This window comes from Hypomesus nipponensis, chromosome 25 (genome assembly GCF_054491055.1).
Source record: "Hypomesus nipponensis isolate SF chromosome 25, ASM5449105v1, whole genome shotgun sequence".
In the NCBI taxonomy this organism is placed as follows: Eukaryota; Metazoa; Chordata; class Actinopteri; order Osmeriformes; family Osmeridae; genus Hypomesus; species Hypomesus nipponensis.
In genome coordinates this window covers 7694808-7713694 of record NC_140385.1, presented here as the reverse complement: position 1 = coordinate 7713694, position 18887 = coordinate 7694808, and the positions used below count along the sequence as shown (strand labels likewise).

At 45.6% G+C, this 18887-nt stretch overlaps 1 protein-coding gene across 7 annotated transcripts in view; it reads left to right on the top strand.

Moving 5' to 3' along the window:
• Positions 1-18887, top strand: part of LOC146222133 (nuclear factor 1 B-type-like) — a 56281-nt gene that overhangs the window by 22532 nt on the left and 14862 nt on the right. For 4 of the 7 annotated variants that reach the window (XM_084691180.1, XM_084691178.1, XM_084691182.1 and 1 more), the window contains exons 3-8: positions 12095-12148; positions 14293-14361; positions 16462-16582; positions 17015-17136; positions 17857-17988; positions 18153-18337. In XM_084691180.1, coding sequence (XP_084547306.1) covers positions 12095-12148; positions 14293-14361; positions 16462-16582; positions 17015-17136; positions 17857-17988; positions 18153-18337 — 683 coding nt within the window. The remainder of the gene's footprint in view (positions 1-12094; positions 12149-14292; positions 14362-16461; positions 16583-17014; positions 17137-17856; positions 17989-18152; positions 18338-18887) is intronic. The other 3 variants (XM_084691179.1, XM_084691183.1, XM_084691181.1) reach the window with 2 other exon arrangements.

Sequence of the window (18887 nt, the reverse complement as noted above, 5' to 3'; positions counted from 1 at the left end):
ACATTTTCTGTCTAACTTGAATGTTTAGTTTACTGTTTATCCACATATCCAAGCTACACCCCATTAATTAGAATGAAAACCCGTCATGTACATGTTTTTGCAGAACATTTGCTTCTTGGGAGTGACTTCCAAATGACAGTATAGTAGATTTACTACATTTTGTGGTGTAGCCTGTTTCTAGATGTCGAGAATCATGCCAATTTTGTTGACTGAATGAATTATAGATGGGTGGATGGATGGATATCATTGTTTTTCAATTGGAAATGTATTAATCAGGATAGTGTTGAGTATTCTTTTAGTAAACTGTAAGTATTAGTTAAATAACATTTCAATGTTTCTATTTACATGGCAAAGCTGCAGTTTGCACGTGACTGAAGCTATGGTGCTAATGTGTATTTGTCTTTTGAAGAGCAGACCTAATCTGTTGTAAAGCAGAAAAGTGCTCCTTTTACAAGGTGCTAATGACCTGCTAATTCTTGGAGTGATGCAAAGTGACCAGTTCGTTCTGCTTGGTGTTTATTAGCCATTGACATGTGGCCCTGTGGACACTAGAGTAAATACTAGGACCTGTTTGTGCTTTCATCTATTTTGTCTGTAGGACCACTTCTCTTAAAAACAGGTAACTAATTGGTTTAAAATTGGAAGAGGGTAGTTTTTAAAAACGTTCTATTATTTTACTCTTGTGTAAATTTGCTCTATTTGATTTTGTATTCAAAATAACTACAGTATACTGCTACCTCAGAAATAAAATGATACTCCAGAGAGGCTAACAAACACTGTCTCTCTGGTACCTGTGGTGTGACTGGCCTAGTTACTAACCCTTACCCTAAATACTACCCCTAACCCTCGCTGGAGGATTGGGTTGGACTACGTGGCTAACTGTTTCTTCATTCTCACTCAGTCTGAGCGACATGCAGCACAGAGCTCAATAATAATTAGGTTTAAGCCTTGTTGTGTGTTTTCCTCTCTTTTCAGAGAACCCTGAATATGTGTTTACTGGTGGCTGTTGCTCTGGTTGTTGCGGTTGTGGTTTCCTCCGGTGAAACGTGTGCAGTGAGCGCTGGGTGAAACAAGAGGTGATTTAGTGCCTCATCACAATGTGGCCAGGCACTGACAACTGCTTCCTACCTTTGTGTGTCTGAGTGCTCAGGGGCGTTCAGCGGATACACAGTCGGGTCTCCATGGGTTTGGAGCAAGGAAGGAAGTGTGGTGTCAAAGGCGGTCGCTGGCCCTGGTATCTGGGCCATTGACACTTGCACCCTTAGAGGTTAGCAACAGCTTGCAACAGCTTAACCTGGAGGGTTAAGAACTAAAGTTTCTTCGAAACAACACAGTACTTCTGTACTGTACCAGTTGTAAGAACTCGGTAACTCAGCTTTATCTATTGCAAATGAACTGTGTGATCAAGAAGTATTGTGGAAGCATTGCATACGAAGTATTGTGGGCTGTTTGGACAAAGTATTTTTAAAAGATTGCCCATTTTTTCAAAGATTACAACAATTCATAAAATGATCATAATACCTAAAAAGACTACCAAATGTCATGTTTTTTATTTACAAATGAAAGAAGGGTTTAGGATGAGATGCATTATCACATTTCAACTAGCATGGTTGCTAGAGCTAATCAAAGCTAAGGCAGATAGTGCCTGGATTACAGAAAGGAATGTCTGCTACACAATCCTTCTACACTCGCAGGAACTGCAAACACAAGCGAAATGTTCACGTTCCATTTAACATTCTTGATACAATTAAACTGATTTGAAACCTCGATGTAACACCACTTGGAAGGAAGTCTTTCCTTTTACTGCCTGGCTACAGACGCCTCTGCTGGAGCCTTGAGAGAAGCCTATGCAGGCCCCAAGTTCAACGAGTACATGAGGCATATTTTCACTGAGCGTGCCTGAACCGCCCCCATCCCCCCACCTCTTCCCCGGCATACATACTTTTCCCTCCTCCTAAAGAGAACTCCCTGGAGACCGGCCTTTCAGGTTGCAGACTCAGCCTTTCAGTCGTGGACCAACCTTACAGTCTGTAGACCAGCCTTTCAGTCTGTGGACCAACCTTACAGTCTGTGGACCAGCCTTTCAGGCTGCAGACTCAGCCTTTCAGGCTGTGGACCAACCTTACAGTCTGTAGACCAGCCTTTCAGGCTGCAGACTCAGCCTTTCAGGCTGTGGACCAACCTTACAGTCTGTAGACCGGCCTTTCAGAGCCTCCGAAGAGGAAATACATTATGTGTAAAAAGAATTCCATATGGGGACATATGATCTGTGTAATTATTTCTACTGGTAAAAACAGTCACTTTGTGTGCACAGTTCTGTTCTTTGTGCAAGGTATGACTAGGTAAGTTTTTCTTAAGATTTTTAGGAAAGTTTAATATTACGGCCGTGTTAAAGTTGGAACATTTAACATTAAAGCTAAAAACAATTGACACAAATCAATCCAAACATGAATACAAATAGTATTCCGAAACGCACACTGAAATGCATAGATTTGTATTCTGTGTTTTGCATTAACTGATTTAATAACTGTTAACCATGGCACCAGTATATCTAGTGGATTACCAGGTTGATTTAACTGTGAACTGTTTTACAGAGGATTTCAGTACAGCGTTTGCTGTTAGATAGATCCTCTTGCCAGTACATTTGGTTAAAGTGTCTGGAAGTCCGAGGCTGTTCCAGGTGCGCTTGTGCCAAGTTCAAGTGACTTGGACCAGGCGCTGCACCACGAACAGGAAGTGTTTTTGCTGGACTGCCAACCAGTGAGGGGTGGGACTGAAGGCCAGCCATCAGCATCAGTAAAGAGATTTAATGTAATGGTGGGTTAGAGTATGTTTGGCTTGCGTGGATTAGTGTGTGTTGGGTTAGCTTGGGAAGCGTCAGTGTTTGGGGGATTCCCCCAGATGTTGGAAAAACGCTTGAGGTAAAAAATAATGACTGCATTTGATGTTAGCATACTTGGCTATTTAAAAGGTAGAATGTCTCCTTACTTTCCCAATGTGAGGAAGGTGAAAAGACTGTCACTGTAAGTTCCAGGACACAATGGAACTGATTTAAAGTATGTGAGGGCGCGTGCAAGTGACTGTACTTTCCTGTGCGAGCACAGGTGTCTTGGAATGTGGGTGTGTGTGTGTTGCTCTCTGGTGTTTTCATGTGAGGAATGGTGAGGAGGGGGGGGGGGGTGTGGTGTGATGAGGGAAGGAATCAAGTCACACTCAGGACACCGTGTGCAACGTTTTTCTTTCTTTTTTCGTCTCGGCCTTGAACGCACCCTGCACGCCCTGTGAGAAACAACTTCATTGAAACACAGAACAGAACGGCCTGCGTGCTGCTGTTTACCGTCCAAGACAGAACTGTCTCTGGCATAGCACTCACTGTACCACACACCCCCACACCCCTGCATCTACCCCACCCTCTTAAACCTACCACTCCCACACCCCTCTCCTATAGCCCACACTTTTAACCCCACCACCCCAACCCCCCCCCCCCCCCCTTCCTCTACCCTACACTCACGCTTCATTCTACCACCCTCACACCTCCCTCCTCTACCCCACACCACCCCACACCGCCGTATCCCCTCAACTTTTGCCATTGCGTTTAGAAGTGAAAACGACATGCTCGTCTGAGTGGAAAGCCAAAGCATTTGGGGGCAGGCTGGGAAGTTGGTGTAAAGCCCCCTGTGGTCCGACTGAGTGGACAAGCTGAGGAAGTGGAGGAAAGAGCTCTGGGAAGAGGGGGAGTAGGAAGGGGCGCGGGCAGGGGCGGTAGGGTGTGTGTGTGTGTGTGTGTGTGGGAGGGGGAGGGGGGTGAGCAGTAGCTGCAAAAGGGGAATTCATGTACAAACCCGAACTGTGGAAAAAGTGACTGCAGGACGTCATTCTGGCGTGCCTTGTCAACATGTTGGAGCGCGGGGCCGTCGTCCGTGTGAATATTTGCCGAGATCCTCATCTGGGAGCCTGTGGGAATGGCCGAAACAGTGCAGCGAGGACAAGGGGAACTAACACCAGTCGCACCAGAGACTCGCAGATGGAGCAGATGGAGATCATGACTCGGCTTCTGTCAAGGTGCCTGTGAACACGCCAGACCTACAGAATTAGGCCACATGACAAGTGGCTTTGTTCTTCTTATTGGCACAGTCATTTGGCGGCAGTCCAAAATTTGCCGGCAAACAAAGACCTCTCGCATTCTTGTGAGGTTTGCCATAGCTGGGGTTGGTGAATGTGGTACCTGCACGAATCAGTATACTTTTCGACTACATCTCAGTAAACCTCCTGCAGAAAGCATAATAAACATCAAAACGTCTGCCTGTAGATCTAAACATAAACTATTGTGCCCATTCAGATTTATTGACCGTATTTTTACTTTTTACTTTGACTTACAGTTGCAGTTAGATTCATTTTACATGGAGACATGGTGTTTATTAAAAAGTTGAAGCGCAAGTTAGTAGGATGGGGATAAAGCAGCCAGGACCTGGGACCGGTCACCTGTCATTCTGACTCTGGTTTGATGTCAGCAAAGTACAATCAGGTTTGCTCTCCTAACCGTAATCACTGTGTGGATAAAGGATATATCTACCATTATCTGATGGAGCGATAAGAACTGAATGTAAGACAGTGTTACATAACAGTGTGCCCTTGTACACATGTACACAGTGGAGCAAACAGCCTCAGGTGTGGATAGAGGTGTAGAACCCAGGTAGCACCTCGGCAGGGAGTCAGAGCAGGGCGGGGGAACGTGTCGTCATCTGAATCAGTCTAAGGAAGCATGAGAGGAAGTGATTGGCGTTTTACGCTGTTCAGTCCATCAGCATTTGATTCCTCATTGCCTGAGCTGGCTTCGCTCCACGGCTGCCCTTCTGAAGTGCCAAAGCGAGCGATGACATCTTGACGTTGCCCGTAAGCCTAAATCCGGAATGTGTGGGATTAACATATCATGAATAAAATGCCATATTCTATGGAAAAACGATCAGCCCCAGATTGAAATGCTAGTCTGTGTGTTGCATTGTTTTAGGCTTACAAACAACACAATCGGAAAATCATTTTGCGGTTCCTCTCCCTGCCGTTGGCCACATAAACGGTTGCCCGGCAGCCAAACCACATGTGATTAGAACGGCTGCCTCTGACCCTTCAGTGTGGGCCTCCTGTTTTTTCTCACTCTACAAGCTGACATACCCGTGCTGCTGTCTATTTACAAACCGTTTCTTAACTCCTACCCACATCCTGTCAATCTTCCGTCCTCTCCCTCTATCTCGAGGAAAACGTACTGTTCTGATACATTCAAATAGGTCGCCACCCACGGATGCAGAATAACTGTTTGGACCGTGAGCAAGGAGACATCGTAGCCGAAAGTTCAGCAGTTCCAAGTGAATTCTTGTCTCTATAGTGTAGGACTAGGTAATGTCATGGGGTCTGGATGGAATCCAGCAGGGCCTGTGTTGTTGAACGGTGGTATGGAGTCTTTCTTCCAGCAATCTAAAGTCCCGCCCACCTGCGGTGCGCTCTCAAATATTTGGCTTGCTTCAATTGCTACACATATCTAATTCTTTCTAGGGGGCTGTTTTAGACAGAACGCACACAAACGGTGCTCAATTGTTTGGGTGAATATGAACAAGAACAAAATTGAATGAATAAGCGAGTCCTGCCGGGAATGAGCCTGCAGTGAGATGTAACGGCAAAGAGAAACTGCTTTGACATCTGTTAGTAACAGCGCGCGATTAGAACGACAAATTCAACTTGGTACTCGAGTTTTTCCACCTTCCACCCGAGTCTGGAACCATCAGCGGTGGCACAGACAGGAAGATTTCCCAACGCGTTCTCCATTTGTCCTGGGGCCAAGAACTCCTGCTTGATGGGACATAATGCGTGATACAATAACTCCTTCAACATCCCAATTAAGGTGTGTGTTTGTGTTCTGCCGTGCTGGCACAGACGAGTACAAACAGTGGCACTGAGAGGCAGGGCTCCTCTGTGGCCTGCTGCCCAGCTGGAGAGGAGCCAGTCCGGGCAGAGCACGGTCTGGTCCAGCACCCTGTCACCCTGGCTGCTGCCTGTCTGTTAGAGCACCTTGTCACCCTGGTGCCCTCCAGACTGTTTTTGCTGGCGGGACCCTTCTAGGTTTTCAACACTGTTATTTGTGTGTTCGAGACCTAAATCCAAGCCGTATGTTTTTCACTGGGCATTCTCAAAATGTACAGAATGATTTCCTGATGTCCCTGAGATGTTTTGACCACATGACCACAAGGAACAGTCATCGTGACATAATAGAAACTAATAGTAGAAAACAGACCTTTTTGAAATCACTTAAGCATTTAGAGTGGTTAGAATGTCTTCCTAACTGATGCTGAGTGTTCGAGAGCAATTTTCGGTGTTGGTCCTGTTTTTGGACCAGAATGTCTTCAAGGAGAACTGGAGATTCCCAGAGCTGAGGGGCTCTCTGTCTGCTTTCCTCTCTGTCTCTCTCTCTCCCTGTCTCACCGAGTTAGCGGAAAAAAGACTTGCAGGTTTGAACTGTCTGTCAGCGGGCTCCCAGGGGCCTTAGCAGCAGGGGACCTCTACATTTGTCTGGTAATTATCCAACTGAAGGGGCGAGAGGGTGGGGCTCCTCCCTCCCTTTCCAGAGTTGCCTCCATTGAGCAAGACGGCACATAATTGTCCGCCATGATCCCACCCCCCTCCCACTCCAGACTAGCCCCCCATTGCTGCATTCACAGCTACTAAACACCCATCCGGTGGACGGCAGCCCTTCTCTCTCTTCCCAGCCTGCCCCCCCCCCCCTCCCCCCCGTTTTTCCTCTCCTCTTAACTACTGGCTAGGAGTTAATAGACTGTGTTGGCTGGCCTCCAGACGGTGAGTGTCACCTCATTAGCCTAGCGGCTAGCCCCCAGACTGGAGGGGGGGGGTGGATGGGGCTACTACAACGGAATGTCATTGGTCCACCCCACCCTCCACCCCCCCCCCCCCCGCCTCCTTCTGTCCTCCTCGCCCACGACCATGAATGAGAAACATGCATGCATAATGAGTCTATAGTCTGGCACTCTCCCTCTCTCAACCATCCCTCCTTTCGTCTTGTCTCGCCAAAATAGTTCTTCCTTTCACAGGCCAAAGAGTGAGCTTCTGTGAGACATGGAAACTGTCTCTCCATATCCCCCCTGTTCCTCGTTTGCGCTCACGAACGGCTCGGGGTCCACACAGGGAAATACATCGATCGAGCTCTGTGCATTTCAGTAACAACTAACCTTTGTCCAACCTTTGACAGATTTGAACATAGTTTTTTTACCTATATTTTCTCCGCCATTTCAGTTTAACAGTGAAGCTCTTTAGTTCACGACACAAACAGTGTGGTTCATCTTTCGGGCGATCAAGTCTGACTGAACATTCACACGACTCATGGAAAACGAGTAATGTCAAGCCATAACTGGTGCTTTGTCAGTCATCGTTGTGCAGCGGGCGGGTGAGTGGGAGATGGACAGGCCAGGCCTGGACATTGTTCAAAGGACAGAAGAGCTTCTGTGTTCTGTTGTCTGCAGCACAACCACAGAGCAGCACACATGCAAAGCACTGCTCAGACCTCGACTGGAGTGTGTGTGTGCGTGCACGTGTGTGTGTGTGTGTGTGTGCGGAGCTTGTGGGTGTACTGTGAATATGTGCGTCGATGTGTTCGGTATCTGTGTATCGATGCATCATTGGCTACCGGATTGAACTTGTTATTCAAGTCAAGTGAAGTACATGTGGTGTTTATGTGCTTCTTGCTGGGTCTGTGTGTGTATCACCAGCCCTAGCCTGGGCCAATCCCACTAGCCTGGCAGGCCTTGTTCTAGGGATCTGCTCTGGGTGATTGTGGGCGACTCAAAATCAAATAAAATCAAAATGTATTTGTATAGCCCTTTTGACACGCAAGCATGCCCCTCAGCCAACCTAAACCCTCAAAGAAGACAAGAAAAAAAAACTCCAGTGTTTGTTGACCTGAATGAGAAGTCTGCTCTTTCTGACGCTGTAAAAGCTCTCCAACTTTTTACTCAGTGAGAGTTGATGGTGGAGACAGTGTCGACTGTTCAAACTTTCCAGGAAGAGAGAGACCCGTTCTTTCATGTTATTAGTATGCACGTTCCACAAAACATACACACACAGGTGCACACTCAGTTGTTATTTGCTTGGTTGAACAAAGATTTGGTAATTGTTATTAAAGCAGTTTTAGTGTACATTTGAGTTGATTTTGTTTTGGAAGCACTGGCCTGTGTCGGCGTTTGTGAATGCTTTTCGCCATGCATGTTTTTACTTCCCTTGGTTGCTAATGAAGACTTAAGATGGCTGCCAGGAACAATGCAACATCTTCCTTATTTCTCTTTTAAAAGGTTTCTCCTGTTAGCCCGGTGAGGTGCCAACCTTTAAGAGATGCTACAGTATGTTTAAGTGTTGTTCTATGGCAGACGGAAGCTGCCTGCCTGCTGGCACACAGCGCTTGTCATGATCAAATCCTCCCACCACCTCTCTCTGCTGATACTCTCCCCCTATCTTTTGTTTTGGTTGTTTGAGTAACGGCTCTTTTTGATAAAGGCCACTTTGTTTATTCAACAAAGCGAGGCTGAGAGAGGGAGAGAGAGAGAAACAGAGAGAGTGAGAGAGAGAGAGACTGGGACAAGACTGGGCGAGAGAGAGAGAGAGATGAGGGAGAGAGATAGATGGATAAGGAGAAACCAGGATAAAGATTTTGTGGGGGAATGATGATGTCAAAAAAATGCTAGATATGGTGATATTATCACAAAAACAGCAATTAAAGCCATAAGATAATAGAAATGTGAACAAAGTAGCAAGGACGAGTAAGGAGACTGTACATGTGCAACACTTGAGAGAGTTGACTGTACCACTGTTGGAAGCAGGCCCACATAGTGAGGTCATCATGGCAAAGCCGTGAAAGATAGAAAACAGGAGCTGAGGAAGACATTGAACATATCACAAACACACACACATACATACACACACACACACACACACACACACACACACACACACACACAGGCAGTCAAACAGCTTGCTCTCCTAACAGTACAAGCTCAGCCAAATTGCTCGAGGAAGACAGAAAGTGTGGCCACATCAAATATTTACACTAGCACAGCTGTATTGTTGAAATATTATTGTCTGAGCGGTCCCGTAATTAGGGAGGTATTTTCTCCGGGAGCTCACCCCCTCGGCCCCTCCCAGACTGTTGAAATGCGTCTTGGCTGTGCTGCCGGGCCTCTGGCAGCCACAGCTATACATGTGCTACAGACCCGCTCTGCATCTAAAATGGCTGCCAGACGGGTTTCTCCTGAAATGTCGACGGTATGCATCTGCAGCTTGTGTGTGTCCTGTTTGTGGGAGAAGTGTGTGTTTGTGAGCTGAAAGTTTTGAAAACTGCCTGACTTTTTATCCTCACTGCGAGTGAGTGAGTGTGTATGTGTGTGTGTGTGTGTGTGTGAGAGAGAGAGGGAGAGAGAGAGAGAGGGGGAGCGAGATCGGGGTGTGGGGAAGTGTTGGGTGGGTTAGGAGCTTGTCAATATGGAAAGAAAGAAATTGGTATGGTGCCAAAAGATGATGGGCTGGGTAGAAAATACTTTTTTTTTATAAATTCAGGAAAGTGAATCACTTGGGCAAAGAGACAGACAGACAGACAGACAGATAGAGGAGGAGAGTATTGACGTAGCCATTCTGTTGCTTTTTCTTCTAGTTACTATAGCCACATACTGGATGAATACTCCCCTTTTTGCCACTGCTAAATGCTGAAGAAGAGCAAAGAGCTCAATTCCAGAGTTTTTTCTGACTTCATGGACAAGTGTTTGTTTAAACAAGTAACAGGGCTGCCAAGAACGTTTTTTTTTATATGGCTCTGGTATCTGCCTTAATCAAGCTGTGCCAAGCTCCCAGTGTTTAGCCCAACCTTGGAGGCTTATTGTATAGCTTACTGTTGTTTATTTGACCGGGTTGGTTCTTTCTCCTACTGTAGGTCCACACAAGGTTTCTTCAAACACATTTGAAACTGAATCCCAGTATTCCAAAGGTAGCATGTGGCCGGTAGATGCCAATGATGATTTCGTTCTCACGTGTGAATTTCACGGTTATCCCGAATGCCATGTGGGTATCGATGAACTTGGCTACTGCTCTCATAGCACCACGCGTCCTGTGAGGGTATGGGGTTGAAAGCAGCCTGCAGGTGAAAGGTCAGATGGAAGGGGTTTTCTGTCTCTAAAAGGTGAAGCCCTCCAGATGAGGGAGCGCGGTTGACAGACACACCAGATGCCCATGTCAACTCCTCCAGGTGACGCCCCCTGGTGGCTTCCCCTGGTGCTACACAGGGGTTATTAGTTGAAGATGGTGCATCCTTTCTCTAATTGCCAGAACCATCTGCTCTTTTGTCATGGTTGCCTGTTCCCTCATAATGAAAGCCATAGTCTGTTCAAAAAAGCCTCTCTCTCTCTCTCTCTCTCTCTCTCTCTCTCTCTCTCTCTCTCTCTCTCTCTCTCTCTCTCTCTCTCTCTCTCTCTCTCTCTCTCTCTCTCTCTCTCTCTCTCTCTCACACACACACACACACACACACACACACACACACATGCCACACACTTACAAACACACACACCCTCTCTTACAGGGAAGAGCAGTACAGTTGGCAGTTGTAACTAGACTGATGGATGGGTCTGAAAGTGGTTGGAGACCGGGAGGTGTCAGGGCGGGCAGGGAGAAGCCGACACTAATGTGCTTCCAGGTACACCGAAACACGTTTAAAACTCCCCCAACAGATGTCAGGCCTGGGACAGATTTGTAGGAGTTTGTTGTAAGCATTCTGTCGAACCAGAGGACGTTTTTTTTCAATGGAATAATAATTGTAATTCAGGAAATTCTTTAAAAAGCGTATTAAAAAATGACCTTGCGATTTTTCAACCCTGCTTGCTGTAAGAGTATATTCAGGGTTAAACTTACACATTTTTTTCCCCTTAACGTATGCTGTTGTTCCCTCCCTACTTTGTCATTGTTGAGCCTCAGCCAAGAACATTCCGTTTTTGCAGTACTGTTTAATGGTCAAATTTAGGAGGGGGTGGGGGGAGCGAGAAAGAGGGGGAAAATAAATCTCAAGTTTTTTCCTCCTCCTCTCAAAATGTTCTCCTTCTCTCTCTACTTCTGAAATGGAGATTATTAAAACTTTGTTGGAAAGCAGTGTTGCTTCGAGGAGAGGCTATCTGAGTCCACGCTCTCTCTCTCTCTCTCTCTCTCTCTCTCTCTCTCTCGTCCTTGCTCTTCGTGTTAAAGACGTAGATCATATCTCCCTTGTGGTTCTCAGAATGCTCTCGGAGCACGTGGGGCCTGTGTAAATCATTTAGGAGGGTCCGGTCGTACCCAGCTGGTAACTGCTTGACATTTTCAGTCATTTGCCTCTTTTTTATCCATCCTAGTTGACGACTCCAGACCTAGCTTAACTACCCCCTGTCCGCACACCCGCGCAGACTGCACACAATCATACAAAATGCACAGATTGGAGTAAACCATTTTTTAACCCAAAACTCATCAATCGTGGATAGAATAGTCTTGTGGCCAAAGCTCGACATGCTGGTATTGGTTTGTGCGGCAAAGTGGTTAGACTGCGAGACAGGGTAGCACTTGCAGGGAGTTGCAGAGGTATTGTGAGGTAACGGTATAAATCACAGGATGTCATACCACAGCCCCGTCACTTGTCCCGTTGGGGAGAATTCCACTGGTGTTTCAGAGCATGTCCGTCCCTCCCCCTGCTCTGTTTGGTGCACGGCAGGGCCGGGTGCAACACCTCCCCCTGACCCCGGGCAGAAATACCCACAATCCCCTACGTTTCACCGTTTTATAATGACCTCAGTAGCCATAGTATCTCTCATTTTGTTGACACGAAAGCATGCAGTCACCATACGATCTAACCTGATTCTGGTGGGACTTTAGAGACTACTTAACTATGAAGTCTTCGGGCCGATATGTTTGTGACACAATGTTTTTGTAGTTATCAAAAGTAATTCACCTTTCACATACTGCGGGGTATTTCTTAAACAAACTACCATTTGTGGTCTTTTGTAAATCCCATCTTGTTCTGTTATTGTATTTGCAGACTCACGGCAGTCAGGAAGTCCCAGTAACAATGAGCCTGGCAAGAACCCTCCAGGTATGTACCTTGCCATTAGCCCACCCCATATTCTGTCACTTTATCGTAGTGCAATCCAATAGTTAACATTTTACTTTGTGCACAGTGTTCGCTTTAACTTTAGAATATTGACCAGGCAATGTGCACATACTGCCGTCTGGCAAGAGGTACCGATGCATTCGGGCCCTCAAGGCCAGACTGTGTAACAGTTTCTTCCTTCAAGCCATCAAACTACTCACCACTCAGGGACTGGTCTGATATACACAGACCTGGACACCCTCCAACGAGTTGGCACTCAATTCTTGGTCACTTTATACTTGCTATCTCGATATTGTCCTGTCTTCTTTATAAATATACTTGTATTTTATAGGGGAATGTAGGTCTTATTTAGTCTGTGTTTGTCCTACGTTGTTTTTATGTAGCAACATGGTCCTGGAGGAACGTTGGCTCCTTGCTGTATACTACTTACTATTACTACTACTACTACTACTACTACTACTTAGTCTGACGTTGTCATACTCATAATTCTAGTCAGAATATGAGTCTGATAACTCTCCGTTAGGCTGTGAGTATGGGGCGTGTTTCAACCAAACTCGTAAAACCAATGCCTCATCGCTCAATTGGATAGACCTACAACCAATCAGAGAAACGTAATATGTTGTTTGTTGAAAACAAATTCAACCCAAGCACTCTTTGGTGACGTGGTTGATTGCGTTACTGTTGATCATCTGTCCATCATCGTATAAAGCCCGCCCTGACAATTTCATTGGTCCGAACAGCTCCTGTTCGGTTGTAGTTTTTCTGCAACCGAGCTACTCCAGACCCAACTTCCCGACCAAATTATTTTGTGGGAGGGGCTAAGTTGGACTGGCAGCCAGGCTAACTACTACTACTACTACTATACTACTACTACTACTACTACTACTACTAAACGATTTACCATCCAAATATAAATATTGAATTGGCATTGCTTGAAAGGGAAAGATTGAATATACCCGTACCACTCTTGAAACCAGCGTACTCAACATGTGAGTGTGGAAGCCAAGTGGAAGGACATTAAAAACCCTTGGCCTGTCTTTCTCCTAGGCTGACCTGTGCTATGTCATCATGGGCCAGGAATGAAAATAGAGGAAAGCATAATTAGTTTTCTACCTCAAGAGCAGGTTCTGCATATCGGGCTGCCAAGTAAAACACAGCAGTGAGCCAATGACTCAGACCCTGGGAGGGCTCCCATAGTGACACAGTTCTTTCTCCAGCCCGCTGGCTTGTGTGAGGCCTCAGGAACAGGGCTTGTAGCTGCCAGCCCACTCTCATGCCTCGTATCTTACTGTCATATCTGAGCAGTAGGCCGACATGCTTATTAGTGCAGTGAAGTCAATGACTGCAGGATGTAAGAGATCCTGTCTGGGTTGGGACTTTGCTTTCTTGGCGGGGCATCCGTACAACGTACCTTATACCATGGTCTGGGTGAATACTCGATTCTGATTGGCTGCAGGGGTGTACATTATAGGGTGATAACGGACACCTACTGCGTCATTGCAGAAAAACTGTCTTTTCACCGTTCTAAATTATTCCGCTGGCAACATAGCATCAAGACCCTGTGTCTAAAACAAGTAACCATAGCAACAATTTCCGTTTACAAGCCTTCGTTTACAATGTATTGACAATAAGCTACTCTACTAACATATCGACTCGACTAAAACTCTGGCCTACATTACAAAAATTTGTGACTTCAACATTTCGTTTAATTTATTTGGAAAATATGAAAACTTTGAGAACTGGGACGCAGCCCAAGAAAGAGAAAATGAAGAGAAACGGAAGAAACGGCACAAGGAGATAACACCGGGAGAATTAAATCAAATAGAAGAAGACAAAGACGAGATTAACAACCATATGCTTCAAGACAAATATATTGTTATTGGTTGATGATAGTTTCCCTTTTAAGGGAAAATAATACGGTTTTGATCCCAGATCTGCTGACACATTACAGATACAGTCTGTACACCACCACCATCTACTGTATGTCTTTTATTGTATTGAAAAGCAATACAACAATACAATCTGTGATCAACATTGTTTGGCATACTGGATCAGTTTGCATTTAGGATTTATATAATACTGACACACTGAGAAAATAATGTTTCATGTCTTTTCTGTGTCTACAGTTTACTTGGAAGACAGCTTCATTAAATCAGGAGTCTTCAGTGTTTCAGAGCTGGTGCGAGTCTCCAGAAGTAAGTATCGCCCGTGTGGAAACCCTCCATACTCCTGGAGCCTTTCTGAGGGTTCTGTAACCATCCTCCATATTGTTGGTTCTGTAACAACCAAGCAGGGAGCAGCAGTGTTGCAGTAAATCCAGTTGAGCAAGTCCACCCTTCTAGAACACGGGAGGAGTGCCTTTATATCCGCGTGTTTGTGTTTGTATAGACATGCCTGCCCTCGCAAACACAAGGACAGATTCCAAGAACCTCGGTTCTCTGCTAGATGAGGACAGCGCTTCCCTAAGGCATCATGTATCTGGAACACCTTCCCTGCAGGATAGGGTGGCCTGGGACATTCCCAAGTAGAACACAACACACTTTGTGAACCCACTCATTGTTTTGCCAATTTAAAGAGGGCAACGTTCTTCATTATGGTCACCACCGTTTCAGCCAGCCACAAATGTAATATAGCTAGTCAGTTGATTTAGCTTTGATGAGTTAGAACAAGCCTTTTGATACTGATGGGCTTCCAATGCAGTAACTTAAACCTGCCGAACAATTAACTAATTATTTCTTGCGTTGCCAAAGTTAGCCATGTTTCTTGTTGTAGAGAGACAGACAGAAAGAAAGAAAAGAGAGAATGATGCTGGTTCCCCCGGGGTAGGAAGCCCGTGGCCAGGGCATGATTGGAGGTTGCCCGTGCCAGTTTAGCGGCTGCCACAGCTCATGCCAGCGGTGAACCTCAGACCACAACAGAGAGCACCACACACTTCAGTCTGTCAGTGAGTCCCAACCAGCCACACGGCACTCCACACTGCACTCCTGCTCCAGCTACTCTGCAGTCAGGCCGCTCTGCTGTGTGGGACTCCCAAACCAGCCACATGGCGCTGTTTCTCGCGCTGCGTCTCTTCAGTCAAGAGGAAGATGGAGCAGCATAAATGGGTCTTAAAAGACTTTCCTCACCTCCCTGAAACAATTTTCCTACTTCAAGCTGGAGAGACAAAACAAGCTTCATTGTAAAACTATACGTGTTTACAGTTAGTGTTATTATACAGTGTTACAGACTTGGCAGTTGATGATTGTACTGTTTAAGTACTTGACCAAATTAGTGAGGGCTTGTTTGAATGTGCCAGCTAGAGATGGGACCAATCTTAAGGCTGGTGGGTTTGGCTGCAACCCAGTTTTTTTCATGAGAAGAAGGCAGCATATTGCTGGGAATACACACATTAGGGCTGGGCGATATGGGTAAAACATTATCACGATAGATATTTATATTTTCATTCAATAACGATATAAGACAATATTAATTAAGTCTGTTTCAAAGGTGCATATTTGCTTCAGACAAGAACGCCTGTACAAACCAAAGGTTTGAATGTTTCTTTTTTTATCGTAAACTCCCAACATTTCTTCTTTAGAACTATATAAGCTCTTACAAGTTATGAACAAGATGTACAAAATAAAAATAAATAAAGTTTATATCAAATTGCATTAGAACGTCTAGCGAATGACAGCTTATGTTGAGGTAGTTACAACCAAGACCAAGTCGATGGTCTCTAGGTTTAATATTGATCACAATTTTTAACATGTTAAACATTCAGCAAAACGATGTGAAAGGCTAAAAACCCTGAGAAGTTTCGAACAGAAAATACAAAATAAGAAACAAAGTGCAAGTCAATATTCATTGCAAATGTTTGTAAGCACATCACAGTTTATTGTTGTCTTACAAGTTACAAGCAAGAAAGACAAGTCTGTCTACAGTCTCTGGCTTTAAAGATGCCCTATGGCAGCACATGTTAACTCAATGTTATCCTCACCTTGGTGGAGTTCCATGTTATATGTCTTTATATGTATTTGTTGGGTTCCTGGAATTGTCATCATTATTTTGCAATTATTTGGATAAATCAAAGTACATTATTTTTGTATTTCTGTTTAAATAACAACTAGCCTGCATTTGTAAAGATACTCAGATATTTCAAAGATAATTACATACCTAATATCTTCTTTGCACCTTGATTATATACAGCAGTGAAAAAATATAAGGAGTAGTACAACAAGAACCCACATTTGTACTGCATTAACGACATGGACATGAATGAACACGGACATGTTCTCTTCTCTTTGTTGTGTCTTCAGCTCCCATCACCCAAGGAGCAGGGGTGAACTTCTCCATGGCAGACATGCCTAGTCAGCCGTACTACCATGACCTGAACTCCAGCGTGGGGCTGCACCGCTCCCTCTCCTCCCCGCCTGGCAGGTCAGTCTGCTGGCCTCGCAGCTCACACATGAACCCCCTTTGTTCCGGTTCACTTAAATACCATAACAATCCACTAGAGCAATGGTCTTCAACCCAGGTTCTCAGGGCCCACTGACTTAAAAAAAAAAAAGTTTCTCTGCTCCAACACACCTGATTCAAATGAATTGGTTGTTATTAAGCTGAGGTGTGTTGAAATCAGGGAAACATCTAAACATACCAAGCAATGTGGCCTGAGGACCAGGGTTGAAGACCACTGCACTGGATACAAGAACATGCCTGTCAAATACAGACACAGATGCAATATCAGTTCACACGCTCCGACAGTACAGGTGACCGAACGTGACTTAACTCATGATATCGATGGATTTGATCTTGAAAACACTTCATATAATATGTGCTGGTTACATCTGACCTGTTCTTCGTCCATCTTAGCAAAAGGCCCAAGACGATAAACATTGAGGAGAGCATGGAGACCAGTCCCCCTGGGCCAGACTTCTACTCCTCCCCCAGCTCTCCAGCCAGCGGCAGCAGAACCTGGCACGAGAGAGAGCAAGGTGACGAGCCGCTCGATGTGAAATGTGCCATGAAAGGAACGGAGATAGGAGGCTCAGTTTTGATCATCTCTCGATATATACCCTCTACTACCCACAAACTGTAGGACAGAAATATGCCTTTCTTTTGAAAACAATAGCATTTTGAAGTGAGTTAGGTATGGTTTGAAATAGCTGTAGATATGCATGTTGTTGGTTCAGTCGCTGGGCCTGTCAACCCTGCCAGTAACAGAGAGAGAGAGAGAGAGAGAGAGAGAGAGAGAGAGAGGCACACGGATGGAGTGAGAGAAGAGAAACAGGATGGAAGTAGGATGGAATCCCTTGAATCCTGTTTGGCCTTGTCCTCTGCTGGCTGGAGAGTTCTTCCTCTCACAATGGGGTTGATAGATAAGCTACGTGGCAGGGTCTGAACAGCAGTGCAGGTAACGGTATAGAAAGAGATAGGGTGCGAGAGAGAGAGAGAGAGAGAGAGAGAGAGAGAGAGAGAGAGAGAGCATCCCAACACCTCTGTCAACTAACATGTTAGCATGTATGGTCCAGCTTTTACTCCTTACGCAGACCATGGAGAACTGCAGCATTCATAGGGTTTAAACCGCTTCTCTCACGCAGTAGAGCGTTCGCAAGCTTTTACTGGAAGCGGGTTTACGGTGTGTGAGGAGTTACTGCGTGTTGAGGACAGTGAAAAGATGTCCCACTGAGATCTTTTGCGTTTGTGCTCCCCAGCAGACATGTCTTCTCCCACCATGAAGAAGCCAGAGAAGCCCCTCTTCAGCCCCACCTCCTCACAGGACTCCTCCCCCAGACTCAGCACTTTCTCCCAGCACCACCCCGGCCTAACAGGGGTAGGACACAGTGGTAAGCTCTGGAACCGATCCCTCGGCCGCAACTTATACCCATTTGACCCACTTTACTCACGTTTGTCGACCAACGTTTTTCTGTCTACGTCGACTCACATGTGTGCTGTCTTTGTGGGAGCTCTCATTCGCTCTGTTCTCTCCTTCCTCTCTTTGTGCCGTCAGTTATTTCGACCCGGAGTCCCCCTCCCCATTCGCCTCTGCAGTTCTCTGCCTCCGCCATCCTGCCCCCGGCCCCGGCCCCGTACTTTTCACACCCCACCATCCGCTACCCACCTCACCTCAACCCTGCCGACTCGCTCAAGAGCTACGTGCCAACGTACGACCCGTCCAGCCCGCAGAGCAGTCAGGTTGGTGACGCCGTCGGCAATTTCGGCAAAGAGAGAAGCTGCATTTCCTCCCTGATGTGTTGTACTGCTTTGCTGCTTCCAATTGGTCTTTTGAATAGGGATGGGAGGGTCATTTGTGACTTGTGACTCACTGTACGTTGACCAATGTTGGTTGGGGGGGTTTCGGCTTAGTCAAATTGTGGGTTCTGTGATGGTGAGAGGGCTCACACGACGACACATTCTTACGCGTTGAAACACTTTTAAATTAAAGGTTATGATGTGGCTTCAGCTCTTTCCTTCTCATAAAAAGGAAACCGTACAATAAAGTAACTCAATATTCAAAAGTAAACAAAGACAAAAAATATGATTCATAACTAATTTACAGAAGCGCATAACATTGTGTTCATTGTGTTTATTTACGATCAAACATTGGACTTTCTGCATTGGGTTTAACACTGAGTCTAGTGTTTGAGAGAAAGACAGGGGGGGGGGTTAGGGATCTCTATGAGATGAGAAAGCCGTGAGATATTTATGTGAGTTTTATATCCCCGCTGTTCTCACTGTAAACAAA